Below are 18,192 nucleotides of genomic sequence, written 5' to 3'. Positions count from 1 at the left end.
CTGTGTTCGTCCCCTTCTCCATCAATGCCTAACAACCGGTGTTGGCTAAAAGAGACCGATAGAATAAGTACTAGGCTTAAAAAACAAGTAGTGGGGTCGATTTGTTCGACTAAAACCCTTCGAGGCGGTGCTCCAGTATGGTCGCAATCAAATGACTGAAACAAGTAAAAGAAAGAATAAAAGAAATATAATCAACTGAATTAGTACTGCCAGCGAAGAATTAGAATTCTGTATTGTGTCAACAGTAAAGTATCAGAGTCATGTAAATAAAACAAAAATGTTTTCCTTCTTAATTTTTAGTGCGTTTTACAAATACATAATTTTTCAAAGTTCGTTCCACTAAGTCTAAGCAAATTTTTGTTATTGATATTTATCAGCAGGACACTCGTTTGATGTATCGCCTATGATGTTTTTCTATCGTTTTAGATGTTTTTTTAATTACTCAAGTGTAATCAGATTCATAAGTTCCGACAATGACTTTTACGGACTTTAAATTATTCAATGAAAGCAACTCAGTTCAAGTGGATTAAGAAAATATTAATTGGGTCAATTGCAGGCTAATTTAGTTGATAATGAAAGCAACAAAACATCGTTTGTTATCCGCTTGATTCAAAGATATCGCTTACAAAATATATGTGCAGTAAAGATTTATTTACAGATGATTTTTCTGTACAACTCTAATAGATGAAAATACACCAGAACTTTGATAGTCCATAACTCCCTAAAATTGTATGAATAATTTCAAAATATTTCATATAATTAGTTTAAAAAAAAAAAAAAATTAAACTAAACATGAAGTACCGATAATTGTAATAATTGTAACTTGAACTCAACATGTGATCGAAATCTTCCCGAAATATTTTACTTGTATCAAGTAAATAACTACCTATTTTCATTAATTTTGATACTGAAAACCGAAAACAGATAACAACACTTAGCCACAATTGACATGATCCACAGAACGAGTCGACCCCATTTAACTGATCAATTTATATTTATCTCCATACATATATATATATCGGTATATATATATTTATATATATATATATATATATATATATATATATATATATAATTTATTTGTGCGCCATTTTCAAGCCAAGCCAGGCTCATGGGCCCGGTTTCCCGGTTTCTGTGGCGTATGTGCACCCCCCCCCCCCAGCTGGAGGAGACGGGAGTCCATCGCAGCGTTGCTCAAGAAGCAGGAAGAAAGAGTAAGAGAATGTTGCAGCGAAAGAATAAAACAGGGGTCGCCACTACCCTGCCGGAGACTCGTGGAGCTTTAGATGTTTTCGCTCAATAAACACACACAACGCCCAGTCTGGGAATCGAAACAGCGATTCTCCGACCGCGAGTTCGCTGCCCTAACCTATTTCTTTATTACCCACAAGGGGCTAAACATAGAGGGGTCAGACATAAGTATTAAGTCGATTACATCGACCCCAGTGCGTAACTGGTACTTAATTTATCGACCCCGAAAGGATGAAAGGCAATGTCGACCTCGGTGGAATTTGAACTCACAACGTAACGACAGACGAAATACGGCTACGCATTTCACCCGGCGTGCTAACGTTTCTGCCAGCTTGCCGCCCTTCTGCCAGCTCGCCGCCCTAACCACTGGGCCATTACACCTCACACACACACACACCACACACACACACACACACACCACACACACACACGCACACACATACACACACACATATATAGATAGTTAGATAGATAGATAGATAGATGAGACAAATTATTATCAAACAGTCTCATGCATCCTCTGTTTTGCTTTTTAATACAAAGGCGATGAACAGGTAGAACCGTCAGTGAGTTTTACAAATTTCGTAGCGGGATTTTTCCCGGCTTTTTACATTCTGAGTTCAAATTCCACTGATGTCGACCTTTTTGCGGTTGATAAAATAATTTACAATTAAGCACTGGTGTCGATGGAAACTAGTAACCTTCTCCCGTTAAAATTGTTCACCTTGTACCAAAATGTGAAACGACTATTTAATAGCAGAGTTGTGATACTATATATATATATTTCCGAATCCGAACTCTGAGAGAGTAATCAGAGAAAGGTTATGCATTATAATAGGATATTTATGAATTTCATGAAATATTTTCTTCAAAACTTCTTAAATGTATTTGAGAAACCTTTCGGGAAAAAGTTAATTTGCATAAATAATATTGCAAAAATTACTCTCCTTACATCATATTATATTTCTATATCATTATATCTAAATCAAGTTAATCCAAACACGCTCTGAATTATTAATAACATATAAATCAGTTAACACTGAAAGATTTAGTTGCTACAATACATAGTTAAGCATTAGAAAGTTGGTTCTCAGTAAAATTTCGTTACTATTTCGCTTCTGAACGTGATTTAGCAAATTAGAATGCTATTTTCATTTACTTATTTATAAAACATCATCTGATCTCTATCGACGTTCGAATTATTAGGGCTATTGCTCTTTCAAATTTCATTTTGACAAAAGTACAAATTAGATCATGGCTTTTGATTGAAAATGAAAACAAACAAATGAATGTTCCTTCAACAAATTTGGTTATAGGTCTCATTCATCAGGGTTTATCTGTAACTAAACGACACAAAATTTCTTGTCTGATTCTGACTGATATGAAAATATAACAAAATCAAAGAAATTAAATATGAGCGATGACCCATGTTTTTCTCATCTCTTTCTATAAAATATGTTTCATTAAATTACCGATCGTTTGTCTTTTACTGGTTTCAGTCACTAGACTGTGGCCATGCTGGGGCAGTCTTTTTTGCCCAACCGCTAGTTTGCGGGGACGTAAACACATCAACACCGATTGTCAAGCGGTGGAGTGAGACAAACACTGACACAAACACACAAACACACACACACACACCACACACACACAACACACACACACACACACACACGCACACACACACACACACACACACCCACACACATATACACTTTTATTCTTTTATTCATTTACATGTTTCAGTCACTTGACTGCAGCCATGCACGAGTACCACCTTTAATCGAACAAATCTACCCTATGACTTAGTTTTTGTAAGCCTAGTACTTATTCTATCAGTATCTTTCGCAGAACCGCTAAGTTATGGGGACGTAAACACACCAAGATCGGTTGTCAAGTGATAGTGGGGGACAAACTCAGACACGCAAATACGTATATATATATACACAACAGACTTCTTTCAGTTTCCGTCTACCAAATCCACTCACAAGGCTTTGGTCGGTCCGGGGGTATAGTAGGAGACAGATGTCCAAAGTGCCACGCTGTGGAACTGAACCCGGAACTATGTGGTTGGGAAGTAAGCTTCTTATCACACAGTCACTCCTGCGCCTACATACATGGAATCAGCTTCTTTCAGTTTCCGTCTGCCAAATCTACTCAAAGGCTTTGGGTGACCGGTAGTTTTTATGACTATGTTGTCAACTTTCGCATTGCTTCACATTTTAAAGACAAGTGAAATTTTTGAGATGTTGATCAAACCTTGTTGTCACATAATTAAAACCCAAACGATATTTTATTTCTTGTAAGGCGGCGAGCTGGCAGAATCGTTAGCACGCCGGGCGAAATGCCTAGCGGTATTTCGTCTGCCGTTACGTTCTGAGTTCAAATCCGCCGAGGTCGACTTTGCCTTTCATCCTTTCGGTGTCGATTACATAAGTACCAGTTACGCACTGAGATCGATGTAATCGACTTAATCCCTTTGTCTGTCCTTGTTTGTCCCTTCTATGTTTAGTCCCTTGTGGGCAATAAAAAAATAAGAAACGTTAGCACGGCGGGTGAAATGCTTTACTGTCTTTACGTTCTGAGTTCAAATTCTGTCGAGATCAACTTTGCCTTTCATCCTTTCGGCGTCGATAAATTAAGTACCAGTTACGTACGGAGGTCGATCTAATCGACTGGCCCCTCCCCAAAAATTTCGGGCCTTGTGCCTAGAGTAGAATAGGATATTTTACTTGATGTAGAGAACCTGTAAGAGATAAATCTTTACACTGATTAATCTACCTTGATAACTAAATGTAATTAAATCATTTTTCTCGCGTGATTAACAGGAATCATTGATGATCAGAAAACGGATTCAGATTTAAAGCGCTTTGTAACACTGTATGAGGGAATGCTGCACTCAAATTGTAGAGAAATTACCGTTTTATATAATTATGTTAGCAATTTCATTTCTAATTAATATTAATTTGGTTTTGTTTTGTTGACGAAGATGGAATGGTAGTTTCTGACACTTAATCATGATGCAAGGGAACTATTAGCAACAGTGAACTAAAATGGTTTCGGCTACAAAATGAAATCGCAACAGCTTGTCTAGCATCTTAATTATTTCTCTATAGATCTTATCAATAGCATTTCTTTGTTTCTGTGAACTAATGCCACGCAACCACGAAGAAAAAAAAAAGACTTGGAATTTAACTGCCTATTTCAAGATTAGTAATGGTTACTGGCGTAGGATATGTGATATGAATTCAACAGAAAATCAGTCTCACGCCGCTAGATCAACACCTTTACTTCAACTACGGACAGCAACCATGGATGTTTCTTTCTAATGGATTGAGAAGCGCGGCATTCATTTCTTTCTATAGCATTATTGATGTTAAAAAGCTTCAGTTTAGAATTGATAGTGTTGCATGGAAAATAATCCCAGATGGCTAAGTCTCTCTCTATCTCTCTCTCTCTCTTTCTTCTCCCTTACTATATTCTACTCGCCAGTAATGTTGAATTTTTAGATAGATTCACTACCAAGAACTGTGAGAGTTCAGTATTTTTTTATATATAAAATCAGTCTAAGGAGTCGACTGGGATTTGAACTCGTATCGAACACCATAAAACTGATGAAAGTGGGAATTTAGCGATATCATTAAACTGCGTTGTGCTTTAAGTAACGTTTGAAAATAATACTTTTAAATAGTTTTAAATGATACTTTAATTAATGTTTTAAAAAGACCTAAAACAGTGTGTTAGTATTCGGATGTACATTTTTGCATGCTCCGGTTCTGACGCATACATACCACGCTCACATATACACACAGAATTATATATTCATGTATACAAGGCGGCGAGCTGGCAGAAACGTTAGCACGCCGGGCGAAATGCTTAGCTGTATTTCGTCTGCTGTTGCGTTCTGAGTTCAAATCCCGCCGAGGTCCACTTTACCTTCCATCCTTTCAGGGTCGATAAATAAAGTACCAATTACGCACGATGTAATCGACTTAGTCTCTTTGTCTTTGTTTGTTTCCTCTGTGTTTAGCCCCTTGAGGGCAATAAAGAAATATATATATTCATTTATACATAAAAGCATAAGCATATATAAACATACACATACATAGAGACGCACCCTCACATATTAAAACATATACCAATAAAACCTTTCGAAACCCATATTTTTTTTCACTGAACCAGAACGAAATTCAAAGATACTTACCCGCGTGTATACAAAGAGTTCATTCATCAGTTCTTTTGTTCAAACTATTGCTGCCTTAATTCAAAACCCCCAGATTTTTGCACGTACAAAGGTTGCACTATTTTTAATGGACTTTATGACGTTTATAGCAATATTCTAATAAGAACCAGAAAAGAAAATCAAAAGTGTGAGTATGAAGGAGCTATTTCGCTCACATAGGATTTCAAATACAAGGACATAAAAGCTAAGCGTTTCCATCAAACTTACATTTCATATTACCCCATATTCAGTTAGTAGGTATTTTTGAATGAAAACCAGGCTTGGTTAACCAGTCGATGATCGGAAATGAGTAACTCTGAGTTCTGGAAATTGGAGGATTTCTATTATAATGTGTGTGTGTGTGTGTGGTGTGTGTGTGTGTGTTTATGCAAATATATATAATATATACAAAAATATAATATACAATATTATATATATGATCTCGATTACTGGGACCACCTTAAAGTCTTGAAACTCTACTCTCTTCAGCACCGCTGCGAGCGGCACATCCTTTGTACGATGTGGAGAATATACCGCCAGCATTGCCCAAATGACCTGAACATTAGTTTCAAGGTTCATCCAAGGCTGGGAACACGGGCCATACCTCCCCTGCCCACTTCAAGATCGCAACATATAGGTACACTGCGTCATAATTTCTCTTCCTTAACAGGTCCCCTGCCCTGTTTAACATTGTCACAAGACTGATTAAAGAGGAAACGGATCCTATCACCTTTAAACGGAGTCTGGACAGATTTCTTCAAGGAATACCAGATAAACCACCTATACCTGGATACAACCCACTCAATAAGAACTCACTACATGAAAGGACCATAAGCAAAACTTGACTTAAAAAGGATTTAGATAATCCTATCAGGTGATGCTATTAAGTTAGACATGGCCTGGACCATGGACCAATCTTTGGTCGAAGCATATCTAAGTCTTATATATAAATAAATATATATATATAATGATAAATCTCAGAGCGAGTTATAAACAGTAGCGGTAACACATCGTGACGCATATTTGCCATTTGAATATGGCTAACCCATAAGGGTGGATGCTACTGTAGTTTGTAGATACTACAGTACCATCCACCCTTATGGGTTAGCCATATTCAAATGGTAAATATGCGTCACTATATATATATATATATATATATATATATATATATATATATCTATATATATATATATATATATATAAATATAAGTTTGTATATATAGACTTGCAGATACATAGCATACATCTGAATGTTCAACATTCATCTCACTTAGATGCGTTTCACTCACCAAGTTCATATTTATACTGGATAGACTTCAATCTGAATGGAAATTGTGTCGATAAAGGAAGTAAAATTATTATGACACCAGAGAATTTTATTTTTACTGAAATGTATACTTAGTATTAAGACGAAAGTTAATGCCAATATCATGATAGAAAAAAAATCATGAATCATGAGGTTGAAATCCCTTTTCTCGGATAATCTATATATATAAAACTGAAGTTGTCTGTGTGTGGCAGGTTTGGTAGCTTTCAACTAACGCTATCTCCTCCGAGATCCTGCGGCGCAAGTTGACAAAAATTGAGAGTATGATAGAAGAAGGCTTGCTCTTCCTTCCGTAGAAGAAAAAATTCAAATCGGACCATGTTAAGACCAAAGATTATTTACATCAAAAAGTTGCTATTTTTCTATGAAAATCCCTATGTTTTACGATTTCTTGACTGCTGTGTCGCAATTTGTCGGTGTATTTCAACCAGAAAAATGTTCACTTAAAGGGAATAACAAGCTACATAATGCAAAATTTTTACTTTTCAAAAATTCCAATTCTAAAGGGTCGAGACACACCCGAGCAACGCTGGGTGATACTGCTAGTCCTCTTATATATGCATGTAAGCTGTTTAGCAGTTGTTGTCGTCAGGTAAGCTGTGGGAAACAGTTTGTGTGATTCTCTGTATTCTGACCTTAAACGTTAAAACGGTGAACCTCAACTGGAAATCTTTCAGTGCACAACCCTTTGAAATTCACTAGCTATTCCATGTGGTTGCTGTTGATAGCAAGTAGGGTATTAAAGATTATATGTTTACGTTCACCTGAATTCAGCCGCCAAGTCTGGGTTATAGAGAAAGAAATGAATACTAAGAAAGAGGTATTAGAAAACGAAGTGGCTATCTTTCCATAAATAAAAAAAAAATACATAGATACTACATATGAAGGATGGCGTACAGAAATAGGATTCATAGGAATATGTTTAGCATTATAATTTACTTTCACCAAAATCTTGTTTTGCTTCAGATCGATTATTCGTTTCCTTCCTGAATACAAACATATATACAATTATGTCGGCGCATAAAGAGATGCATCTGTATGAGGACGTGTGAGTCCGGCAGTCTCCGTTCTGTGCATGCCCGGCCACACATGTGTCTATGTTTGTGTATGTATGTGTGTGTATGTATGTGTGTGTGTGTGTGTGCGCGTGTGTGTAAGCGTGCCAGCGTATTTCCATTTTGATATCTGAGGAACTTCCACCCAGTAATCTCATACGCCTTTAATATCATACACACTCTCCCCGTCCTCTCCTTCTTTCTTTCCTTCTCACTCTTTCTCTCTCTCTCTCTTTCTCGCTCTCTCGCTCTCTCAAACGCGCGCGCGAAAAGACGTATAAATTTGATTGGCTCAAACTGTAGAATTACACGTATCACAATTCTATTTCTTTTGATATCTACAACAATGTAGAATATATCTTGAATCATTGTTATTCACTTACAGTAATAACAACAATAAAAACACTACGACCAAACGAGGGTTACCTCTATGTGGCTTCTTGGTCTGTTTGAAATAGTACCCAAAGAGTTTTTGAGGTTCATGATAAAAGGCCAAATCTCCATTCAAATCATTGATCAAGTTTATAATCAGACACAAAATTTCCTGTCAAACTTATGATGATACCCCAAGACGCCATTCGACTCTTCCACCAGGCCTATGATCAGAGGTAATCAAACTGTGGCCGTGCTGCTTATTCAAAATTATCGGATGTATTTCTTTATTTCAAGATAGTTTCAAGATATTTCTTTGAGAAAGAATTGTTTACTGTAAGTCGAAGTTGCCGTGTTAATTTGTGCCAATATATTTGTCGTTAATATTTTTTGCTCTGCTTTAAGGCGGCGAGCTGGCGGAATCGTTACTACGCCGGGCGAAATTCTTAGCAGTATTTCGTCTGCCGCGATATGTATTCTTCCGTTTTGGTGTGGATGACAAAGAGGTGCCGACGTCTCTTTCCATGACCTGTTTCTTGGAATACTGTTTTATAATTTCTCCGAATACAATTCACTGAAAGACATTGTGGTTCCATCTGCGACATCAAAACCCACTATATATCTGTATAGTCGTCGTCGTCATCCTCCTCCTCCTCCTCCTCCTCCTCCTTCTTCTCTTCTTCTTCTTCTTCTTCTTCTTCTTCTTCTTCTTCTTCTTCTTCTTCTTCTTCTTCTTCTTCTTCTTCTTCTTCTTTTTTCTTCTTCTTCTTCTTCTTCTTCTTCACCATCATCATCATCACTATTATTATCATCCTTTTCATCGCCGACGGCGTCTTCGTAGTCGTCGTCTTCATCATCATCATCATAATCATTATCATCATCATCATCGTCATCACCATCATCATCATCATCGTAGGGCCCATTGTAATCGTCAGTGTCCCATCCTCATCGCGTCGTCATTATCATCACCGACACAGCAGACACCACCACCACCACAACAACAACAACAACACCATCACCACTACCACCACCGTCACAATTAATATTTGGAGATGCCAGATTATGTTGATATCATGTTTATAGAGATACTTACCGCAACAGTGTCAATTAGCTCCGTCTGAAGATATTGAGCAATGTTGTGACATTAACATTTATATATCAATAAGCCGTATCAATAACCTATAACAATGTATAAATCGCAATATTTCGAACTAATGATATTTGGTGTTTATTGACTTCCTAGAACATATCAAGCAGTTACGCCTCTCCTCTCTTCATCTTCTCAGAGAAAACACATTCGCACGCACGCACGCACACACACACCACACACACACACACCACACACACACACACACACACACACACACATGCATAGACAAACTAGGGTGTATATTCGCTTTTTATTTATTTAATTTCGTCTTGGAAGGAGTTGGTTTCTAAACAAAAGCTCCATCAATATAGATAAGATTGATATTTGCCACGTATGGAATAAGAAATCCTTGTGTCCTGTGTGTTAGAATGGTTACTCCAGCAAATCTCGGACGCCATTCTCCGGGGCAATGCCATTTCCATTTTGTCTACTGGAAGCATGAGGCTATCTGAATTACATGAAATTGTAAGTTCCGCTCCTTATTGTAAAGTCACTCCACATAAATCTATTAAAAAATTTTAAAATGTCCAACAATAATAATTGTATTTAGCAGCAGAAAAGCCTTGTATAATTTTACAGTTCCATACACGCTATATCAGTAAGATTATGGTAGCCATTCCTTTCCTTTCTGAAAAGCCCAGCATTCTTTGATTGCCATTTACACATTATTTATATGTAGTTATATATGTGGGTGCATATATATATATATATATATATATCTATATATATATATATTGTATATATATATATATATATATATATAGGGAGAGTTTACGAAAAAAGAAACAAAAGACGAAGACAGGTGGTGTACAAAACAAACAGATATATTAGTATAACGCTCAGGAATAGAAAAAGTATTTTACGTTTCGAGCCTACGCTCTTCTACAGAAAGGGACACAGAAAAAAACAAGGAGAGAAAAAATGTGTGTAGTGGCTAACGATCTATCATATATATACATGCATACATATATATATTATATATATATATATATATATATATTATATATATATATACACATACATAAATACATACATACATACATACACACACACACACACAACACACACACACACACACACACATATATATATATATATATATATATATTCTTCAGTCACATAAAAGCTCAGCAACAGGATCACACGGTCCATAACGCTACTCTATTCAGAATCAGTTATATTGGTTGTTGCTTCAACAGCGATAAACATGACGGCTACTGCATATTGCTAACTTTTATATCCTGCTTATCTGTGATGAGGGACCTGTCTGATTGAAATACAAAGAGACCATTTAAAGGCTATTAAACTTTCTCCATTTTCCTGTGTAAGAAGCTCTTCCACTTCTTTCTTATTACTTTATCAAAATAGTTCAAGCACGCTGCATCACTCCTTATGTATGTATGTATGTATATATGTATGTATGTATGTATGTATTTATGCATATATAATAATAATAATAATAATAATAATAATAATAATAATAATAATAATAATACTTTGATGGAATTTATAAATATTTTAATCCTTACGTGCGTTTCCATAAATCACATGATTCTCAGGTTCACAGTGGAGTCCATAGTGTTCATAGACATCGGGTGGATCATGTTCATGCGTTATATAAATACATACATATATATATATATATATATATATATATATATATATATAATATATATATATACATATATATACATATAAAGATATATATATACATCTAATATAGGATAAAATTGTCAAAAAATTTATCATCATATTAAAAAAATACGTTTTAAGGTGAAGATTATAAACAACTTATGAATAATGTATTTACTGCTGATGACGAGAAAGGTCTTAATGGATTAACTCAGAAATCGGACCGATTCGGTAATAACGGAATATTTTTAGAAATTTCTGTCACCTTTCTTCGAGACGCGTGCTTATTATAGTGATGTATTATTTGTGGTTAGTGACGATTCAAAGACTATTCTCGGCATATTTGGCATTGGAAGTTTTTTCTTTGCCCTTATTTATAAGTTGAACATATATATATTTGTATATATATATATTATATATATATATATATATATTGTATATATATATATATATATATTATAATATATATATATATATATATATATATATATAATATATATATTAATAATAAAATATTAGGGAATAAATCCAAACTTACAGGGAAAAATCAGATTTAGGATTGAATCCAATTTTATAGTAAAATATTATATTATATTAAATTAGAGATAAAACCACTATTAGGCAAATCATACAATGAAAAACTTAAGCCAATACATAAGATTAATTAATTTATATTATTTAAATATATATCAAAATTATTAAAAAAGATAATTAATATAACACTACGATCGTTTCATGGCTGTTCAATCTTAAAATTTTCGAGTTACAGTCATCTTCAGGTGGTTTAAATATTTAACTTGGCGAGGTTTAATCAATGAACTCATTTAACTTGGTGAGGTTTAATAAATGAACTCATTGATTAAACCTCGCCAAGTTAAATATTTAAACCACCTGAAGAATGACTGTAACTCGAAAATTTTAAGAATTGAACAGCTATGAAACGATCGTAGTGTTATATTAATTATCTTTTTTAATAATTTTGATATATATTTAAATAATATAAATTAATTAATCTTATGTATTGGCTTAAGTTTTTCATTGTATGATTTGCCTAATAGTGGTTTTATCTCTAATTTAATATAATATATATATATATATTGTTATATTTCGGAATGGTCATATTGCCAGTTTAGCCAATAAAAACACACGCACTATATATTTGATGTTATTTTGCTTCAGTGATATTTATTTTTTACATTAATCTTAATCTTATTTCGGCAATATGATATAAATGACCATTCCGAAATATAACAATATCTGTTTCAACACACGACTTCACATAAAAAATCTTGCACAACAAATATTTAAACGTATATATATATATATATCTATATATATATATATTGATATATATATTAATATATATATATAGATAGATATATATATATTAATATATATATGTATATATAAAATAATATATATTCATATATATCGTGAAGTATATTTGCCACTTAAATGTGGCTAACCCTTAAGGGTAGATGCTACTGTAGCTTGTAGACATAGAAGGACACCTCATCCAGCTGGCTATTGACACACCTTCTGTGCCCTATCAGTATTTGCAAAGGCAAGCCATTCTTCCCATCTTCAACCTGTATGATACGCACGGACTCGAGTTTCTGCGTATTGACCCGTCATCATCGTGTGACAATCACCGGTTGTCGATGAAAATTAGGTTCCCGTTGCAAATATATATCCTTTTTCCAATGACGAAAAATGACATATATATATATATATATATATATAATAGAAATATGTTACAAAAAGAAAATAGAAACTATACGTGGTAATGTAAGGGGAAAGTAAGAAAAATCAACGAAAATGCACATTGTAAATAAAAAAGTAAAGATTTTTCATGAAAAGTAACGAAAGATATATACAATTAGATGAACTGAGGTAGGAATAAAAGTAATAAATAACGGCGGTTTAGTAAGTTACTATTCATTACTTATATATATACACTACATGAATATTTCTATGCTTTTTTATATACATATTTGTGTGACAAATCAATGAACTACAATATAAATAATAATGAATTTGAATTATCCATAAGAATATAAATATTTTTGTTTCGTACGCAAATTTGCATGTATTTACGTTAAAAGCAATTTAATGATAGGGAATTAATGGCATTAATTTCCTAATAACGATTGTTATCGACCCTAAAGACTAGATTTGTCAATAGACATATTGTAAAACCTTAATAACTGCATGAAAAATATCGCAAACTGAGAATTAAATATGCTTAATTTTCCAGAAGATATATTACTATAATTCCACCGCGCGGGGAAAACCTTCAGAGAAATTCTTTTTTACTACACACACGCGCACACACACACATACACAAACACGCATACACACACAATACACACATACAAACACACACACACACACACACACACTCACATACACACTCACTCACACTCACATGCACGATCCCCAAATATATATATATATATATATATATATATATATATATATGATGAACTGTCCTTCGTAGGACTCACAAGGTTGGTCGCCCGGATTCTGTTACATTTATTACGCAATCCGGGACGAGACTCCAGTCCGTCCCATCGCTACTCATTTCTCATTTTCGAGAACTGCACCATGTGAAATGATATGTTTTGCTCAAGAACACAATCCCTCGCCCATTCCAGGAATTGAAATCAAAATCTTACAATCATGTTTTCCAAATCCTAATAGCTAAGCCACCTATACATATATGCATATGTATGTAAAAAATTAGATTCAGATGAATATGGTACTTAAGCTGAGGCACCAAAATGGTATGGTATTATCCATACAATTTCAAAATAAGGTGATTAAAATCAAAATAAGCAACAAGGATATATATGTATGTATGTATGTATGTATGTATGTATGTATGTATGTATGTATGTATGTATTATGTATGTATGTATGTATGCATGCTTGTATGTATGTATGTATGTATGTATGTATGTATGTATGTATATATGAAGGCGGCGAAATGCGTAGACGTATTTCGTCTGCTGTTACGTTCTGAGTTCAAATTCCGCCGAGGTCGACTTTGCCTTTCATCCTTTCGGGGTCGATCAATTAAGTACCAGTTACGCACTGGGGTCGATGTAATCGACTTAATCCGTTTGTCTGTCCTTGTTTGTCCCCTCTGTGTTTAACCCCTTGTGGGTAGTAAAGAAATATGTATGTATGTATGTATGTATGTATGTATGTATGTATGTATGTATGTATAAATGATGTATACTATGAACTAAATTTGTAGTTTCCTTTCTTATATCGCTATCAACGGTGGTTAGTCAGTTAACTGAGACAGTATAAGAATTATTAAGAATTTGAATAAAATTTTGCTTCTTTTGCAAGAAGTGAGAAAGTGAAATCTTGAGAGAACGAGATAAGGAGTGATAGACAATTGATAAGAGATTGATCAAACGATATGAAAAGACATAATTTCTTACATGAGACATAAATCACGAGTAGAAGATAAAGTGGGAGGCAGATGGATTTGAAATAGAGAGCTTGAAATAGATAAATGTATAATATTCTACAACGTAAAGAGGAATAACAAAACCTAGAAAATGTGATAGAGACGAAGTCGAGGGAACAGAACAATTAAAGAAAAGAGAGATTGAGAAATACAGAAGAAATACAGAAGATAGATAGAATAAAAATTTAGAGAATTAGATGTAGAACAGTTCCAGAAAACAATGTAATGGAGTAACTTAGAGAAAAGAAATGAAGTAATTGATTATGATATGAAACTGAGAGGGTTAGTAACGAAATGAAATGAGATGGGGTTGATAAGGTGTGAGATAACATAAGATTAAGATGTAATTAATATCATTGAATTGCGCTAATCAGATGATTTATCTGTAGGTGTTAGACGAGAAACTCATAAGTAGATTGTTATATTCATTCAGGTATTAACTCATTCAATGATGACATCTGCAGTAGCAATAGCGAAACGAGTACCATGGTGTCATTAAAAGGAACATTCATTGATAACGTTCACAGTACTGATAAAAGCTGATATCTTTACTGTAGCAAAAGTACATTGCCTTTAGTTAATAGTCTGACGTAGATATCTACTCTGTTTGTATTGCCTGTTCACACATAATCACACAGACATAGAGACAGGAAGAAAAAATGCAAGTGTTATAATGACACATATACAGAGATGAAAAGAGAATCAGCCATAGGCGTACACATCAGTCAGCAGATACATTTCTTGTGACGGTATGAAGCTCAAAAAGGAATAATTCTGACATGAAAGCAGATACATAAAAGGGCGCAAGACTAGTTTGTTTACTGTGATGTTAATCTGTTCGCTTTCAGTTCGTCCTAATGAAAGGACCTACAGTATATTTAATGTTTTAATATTTGAAAATATAATTTCGGAATCTGGTTGAAGACTTTACACTTCACTTACACAGTTAGTGTTTACTTAGATGTTATGAAAGATGCCAAATTCCATTTCTGCTATCACAAACGATAGGGCCTCTGCGTTAGTTCAAAGCAAAGCCAATATTAGGCCTAGTTAACAATGCGTTACATATAATTTCCTCTTTCTATATAATCCACAATGTAGACGCTTGAGCGGCGTTTTACTCATTCCTTAGTAAAACCAAATGACCAGAATCTTTGTTCCTCGTAATAATTTATATTAATATTACCAAAGATCTTCATAATTATTACAATACTTTAGGCTATTAACATTATTATTAATATAGATTTCAAATTTTGGCACAAGGCCAGTAATTTCACTGGAGGGGATTAGTCGATTACATTGACCCCAGTGGTTATAGGTCCGCTGGATCATCCTGAATTGGGGATTAAGCAATATCATCAACAACACATTGTCCATATAGGAAATTTATAGAATGCTATATAGTTGCAATACTCACTTCCCTCAAAATCTAATACTATGTGTTTATTTGAGATATAAGTGATGTATGTGCGATTAATTTTATTTCATGTTATTCACTAATTATAGTTTGTTAAAGACGTCCTTTAAAAATCCTCACTGCTAATTAATGGCTTTCCGTTTAACAAGTGATATAATTTGCAGGTCGAATTCGATAGAAGAGAAATCTAAGAAATGTCATGGTTGAATTCACTTTCGTCGATTGTACTATCGTTTCCTCAGTATTCTATACAGATAATTAGATAGTTTTTTTTTTTTCTTCAAATTAAATAAATACATACACTAATGTAATGTAGGAGGGAAAAAGTAGTCCAAATATGTGCACACAAAATCGTCAAATCCGCAAAAAATTTATTCAAAATGTTTGTCAATTTTCTAAAATTTACTAATCAAGAAATTTATCTTATAGGGAGATAAGACCCCACTTTAACCAACTACACTAACGTCCTATAGATAGTTACAGACTTATGTATCTATGACATGGTTCTATTTATACAGAAACATATGTATACACAAATATTAACACACACTTATATACGCATATGTGTAAGTATTTATAATACATCCAGATTTACTTAAATACTAGCGTCACAGAGGTTAAGGTTTATATTGATAATGACGAGATAGCAGCACGCTGTGTTTGGGTGGCTGTGTTTTGTTGTCAGCATGATTGTCAGCTGTTGAATCTATGAAAACCTTTTAAATGTGACTATACTATTATCACAAACAGGCATAGATGAAATGCTCTCTGCCTCGTTTACTTTCCTCGGACATATTGTCCGACGTAGGTTCATTTAAACGTCCACATTCCTCTCCACTCATGATAGCTACCATTCAAAGGTAAGGGTCAGTTTTGAAGCGATGCCATCGCAACTAAATCACTATTCGGAAACGAATCTGTTTAACTCGACTGCCAACGAAATCACATATCTATCGTTTAATAATGGACAACTTGACTGCTGTTTACTTAATGATTCTACGAAACAGTCAGATCTTGATAAATGCTTTCAGGTAGGACATAACGATTATTATTACTCATAATGTTGTTTGCATCTTGTTTTTGCTTTATCATTTTCTATTAAGGGTATTAATCTATTTTTTCATTACCTATTTTATATTGATTTTTCTGCTACGATTTGTCTTATTTCCTTGTAGAATTATTGTTATTATTATTATTACCATCATTACTAAGACGGTTAGCTGGCAGAATCGTTAGCACGCCGGGCGAAAAGCTTAGCGGTATTTCGTTTGCCGCTATACGTTGTGAGTTCAAATTCCGCCGAGGTCGACATTGCCTTTCAGAGTAGATTAAATAAGTACCAGTTACGCACTGAGGTCAATATTATCGACTTAATCCGTTTATCTGTCCTTGTTGTCCCCACTGTGTGTAGCCCCTTGTGGGCAGTAAAGAAATAAGAATCGTTAGCTCGCTAGGCCAAATGCTTAGTCTGCAGCTACGTTCTGAGTTCAAACTCCGCCGAGGTCGATTTCGCCTTTCTTCCTTTCGGGGTTGATAAATTAAGTACCAGTTGAGTACTGAGGTTGATGTGATAGACTGTACCCCTCCACACAAAATCCAGGCCTTGTGCCTGGAAGGATTATTATTATTATTACTAAGGCGGCGAGCTGGCAGAATCGTTAGCGCGCTGGGCGAAATGTTTAGCCGTATTTCGTCTGCCGTTACGTTCTGAGTTCAAATTCCGCCGAGGTCGACTTCGCTTTTCATCCTTTCGGGGTCGATAAATTAAGTACCAGTTACGCACCGCGGTCGATATAATCGATTTAATTCTGCTTTCTGTCCTTGTTTGTCTTCTCTGTGTTTAGCCCCTTATAGGCAATAAAGAAATAAAATCATTAGCATGCCTTTCATCCTTTCGGTATCGATAAATTAAGCAGCACTTATCGGTATCGATAAATTAAGCAGCGAAACACTGGGGTTGATGGAATCGACTAGTCCCCTCCCCCAAAATTTCAGGCCTTGTACCTATAATAGAAAGGATTATTATTATTATCATTACTAAGGCGGTGAGCTGGCAGAATCGTTAACACACCGGAAAGATGCGTAGCGGTATTTCGCCCGTCCTTACGTTCTGAGCTCAAATTCCACGGAGGTCGACTTTGTCTTTCACGCTTTCGAGGTCGATAAATTAAGTACCAGTCAAGTACTGAGATCAATGTGATAGAATTACCCCCAACTACAAATTTCAGGCCTTGTGCCTAATGTAGAAAGGATTATTAATATCATTACTAAGGCGACGATCTGGC

General features: G+C 34.7%; 1 protein-coding gene across 4 annotated transcripts in view; it reads left to right on the top strand.

Moving 5' to 3' along the window:
- Nucleotides 1–18,192, top strand: part of LOC115216876 (peroxisome proliferator-activated receptor delta-like) — a 131,126-nt gene that overhangs the window by 47,141 nt on the left and 65,793 nt on the right. Inside the window, exon 1 of one of the 4 annotated variants that reach the window (XM_036507790.1) lies at nucleotides 16,618–16,938. The exons of the other annotated variants lie outside the window; for them this stretch is intronic. Coding sequence (XP_036363683.1) covers nucleotides 16,789–16,938 — 150 coding nt within the window. The 5' untranslated portion in view covers nucleotides 16,618–16,788. Of the gene's footprint in view, nucleotides 1–16,617; nucleotides 16,939–18,192 lie in introns of those variants that run through there. 4 annotated transcript variants of the gene reach the window in all.

The sequence above is a fragment of the Octopus sinensis genome, linkage group LG1 (assembly GCF_006345805.1).
Source record: "Octopus sinensis linkage group LG1, ASM634580v1, whole genome shotgun sequence".
In the NCBI taxonomy this organism is placed as follows: domain Eukaryota; kingdom Metazoa; phylum Mollusca; class Cephalopoda; order Octopoda; family Octopodidae; genus Octopus; species Octopus sinensis.
The sequence above is the reverse complement of the archived record's forward strand: the minus strand, read 5'-3'. Positions and strand labels throughout refer to the sequence as shown.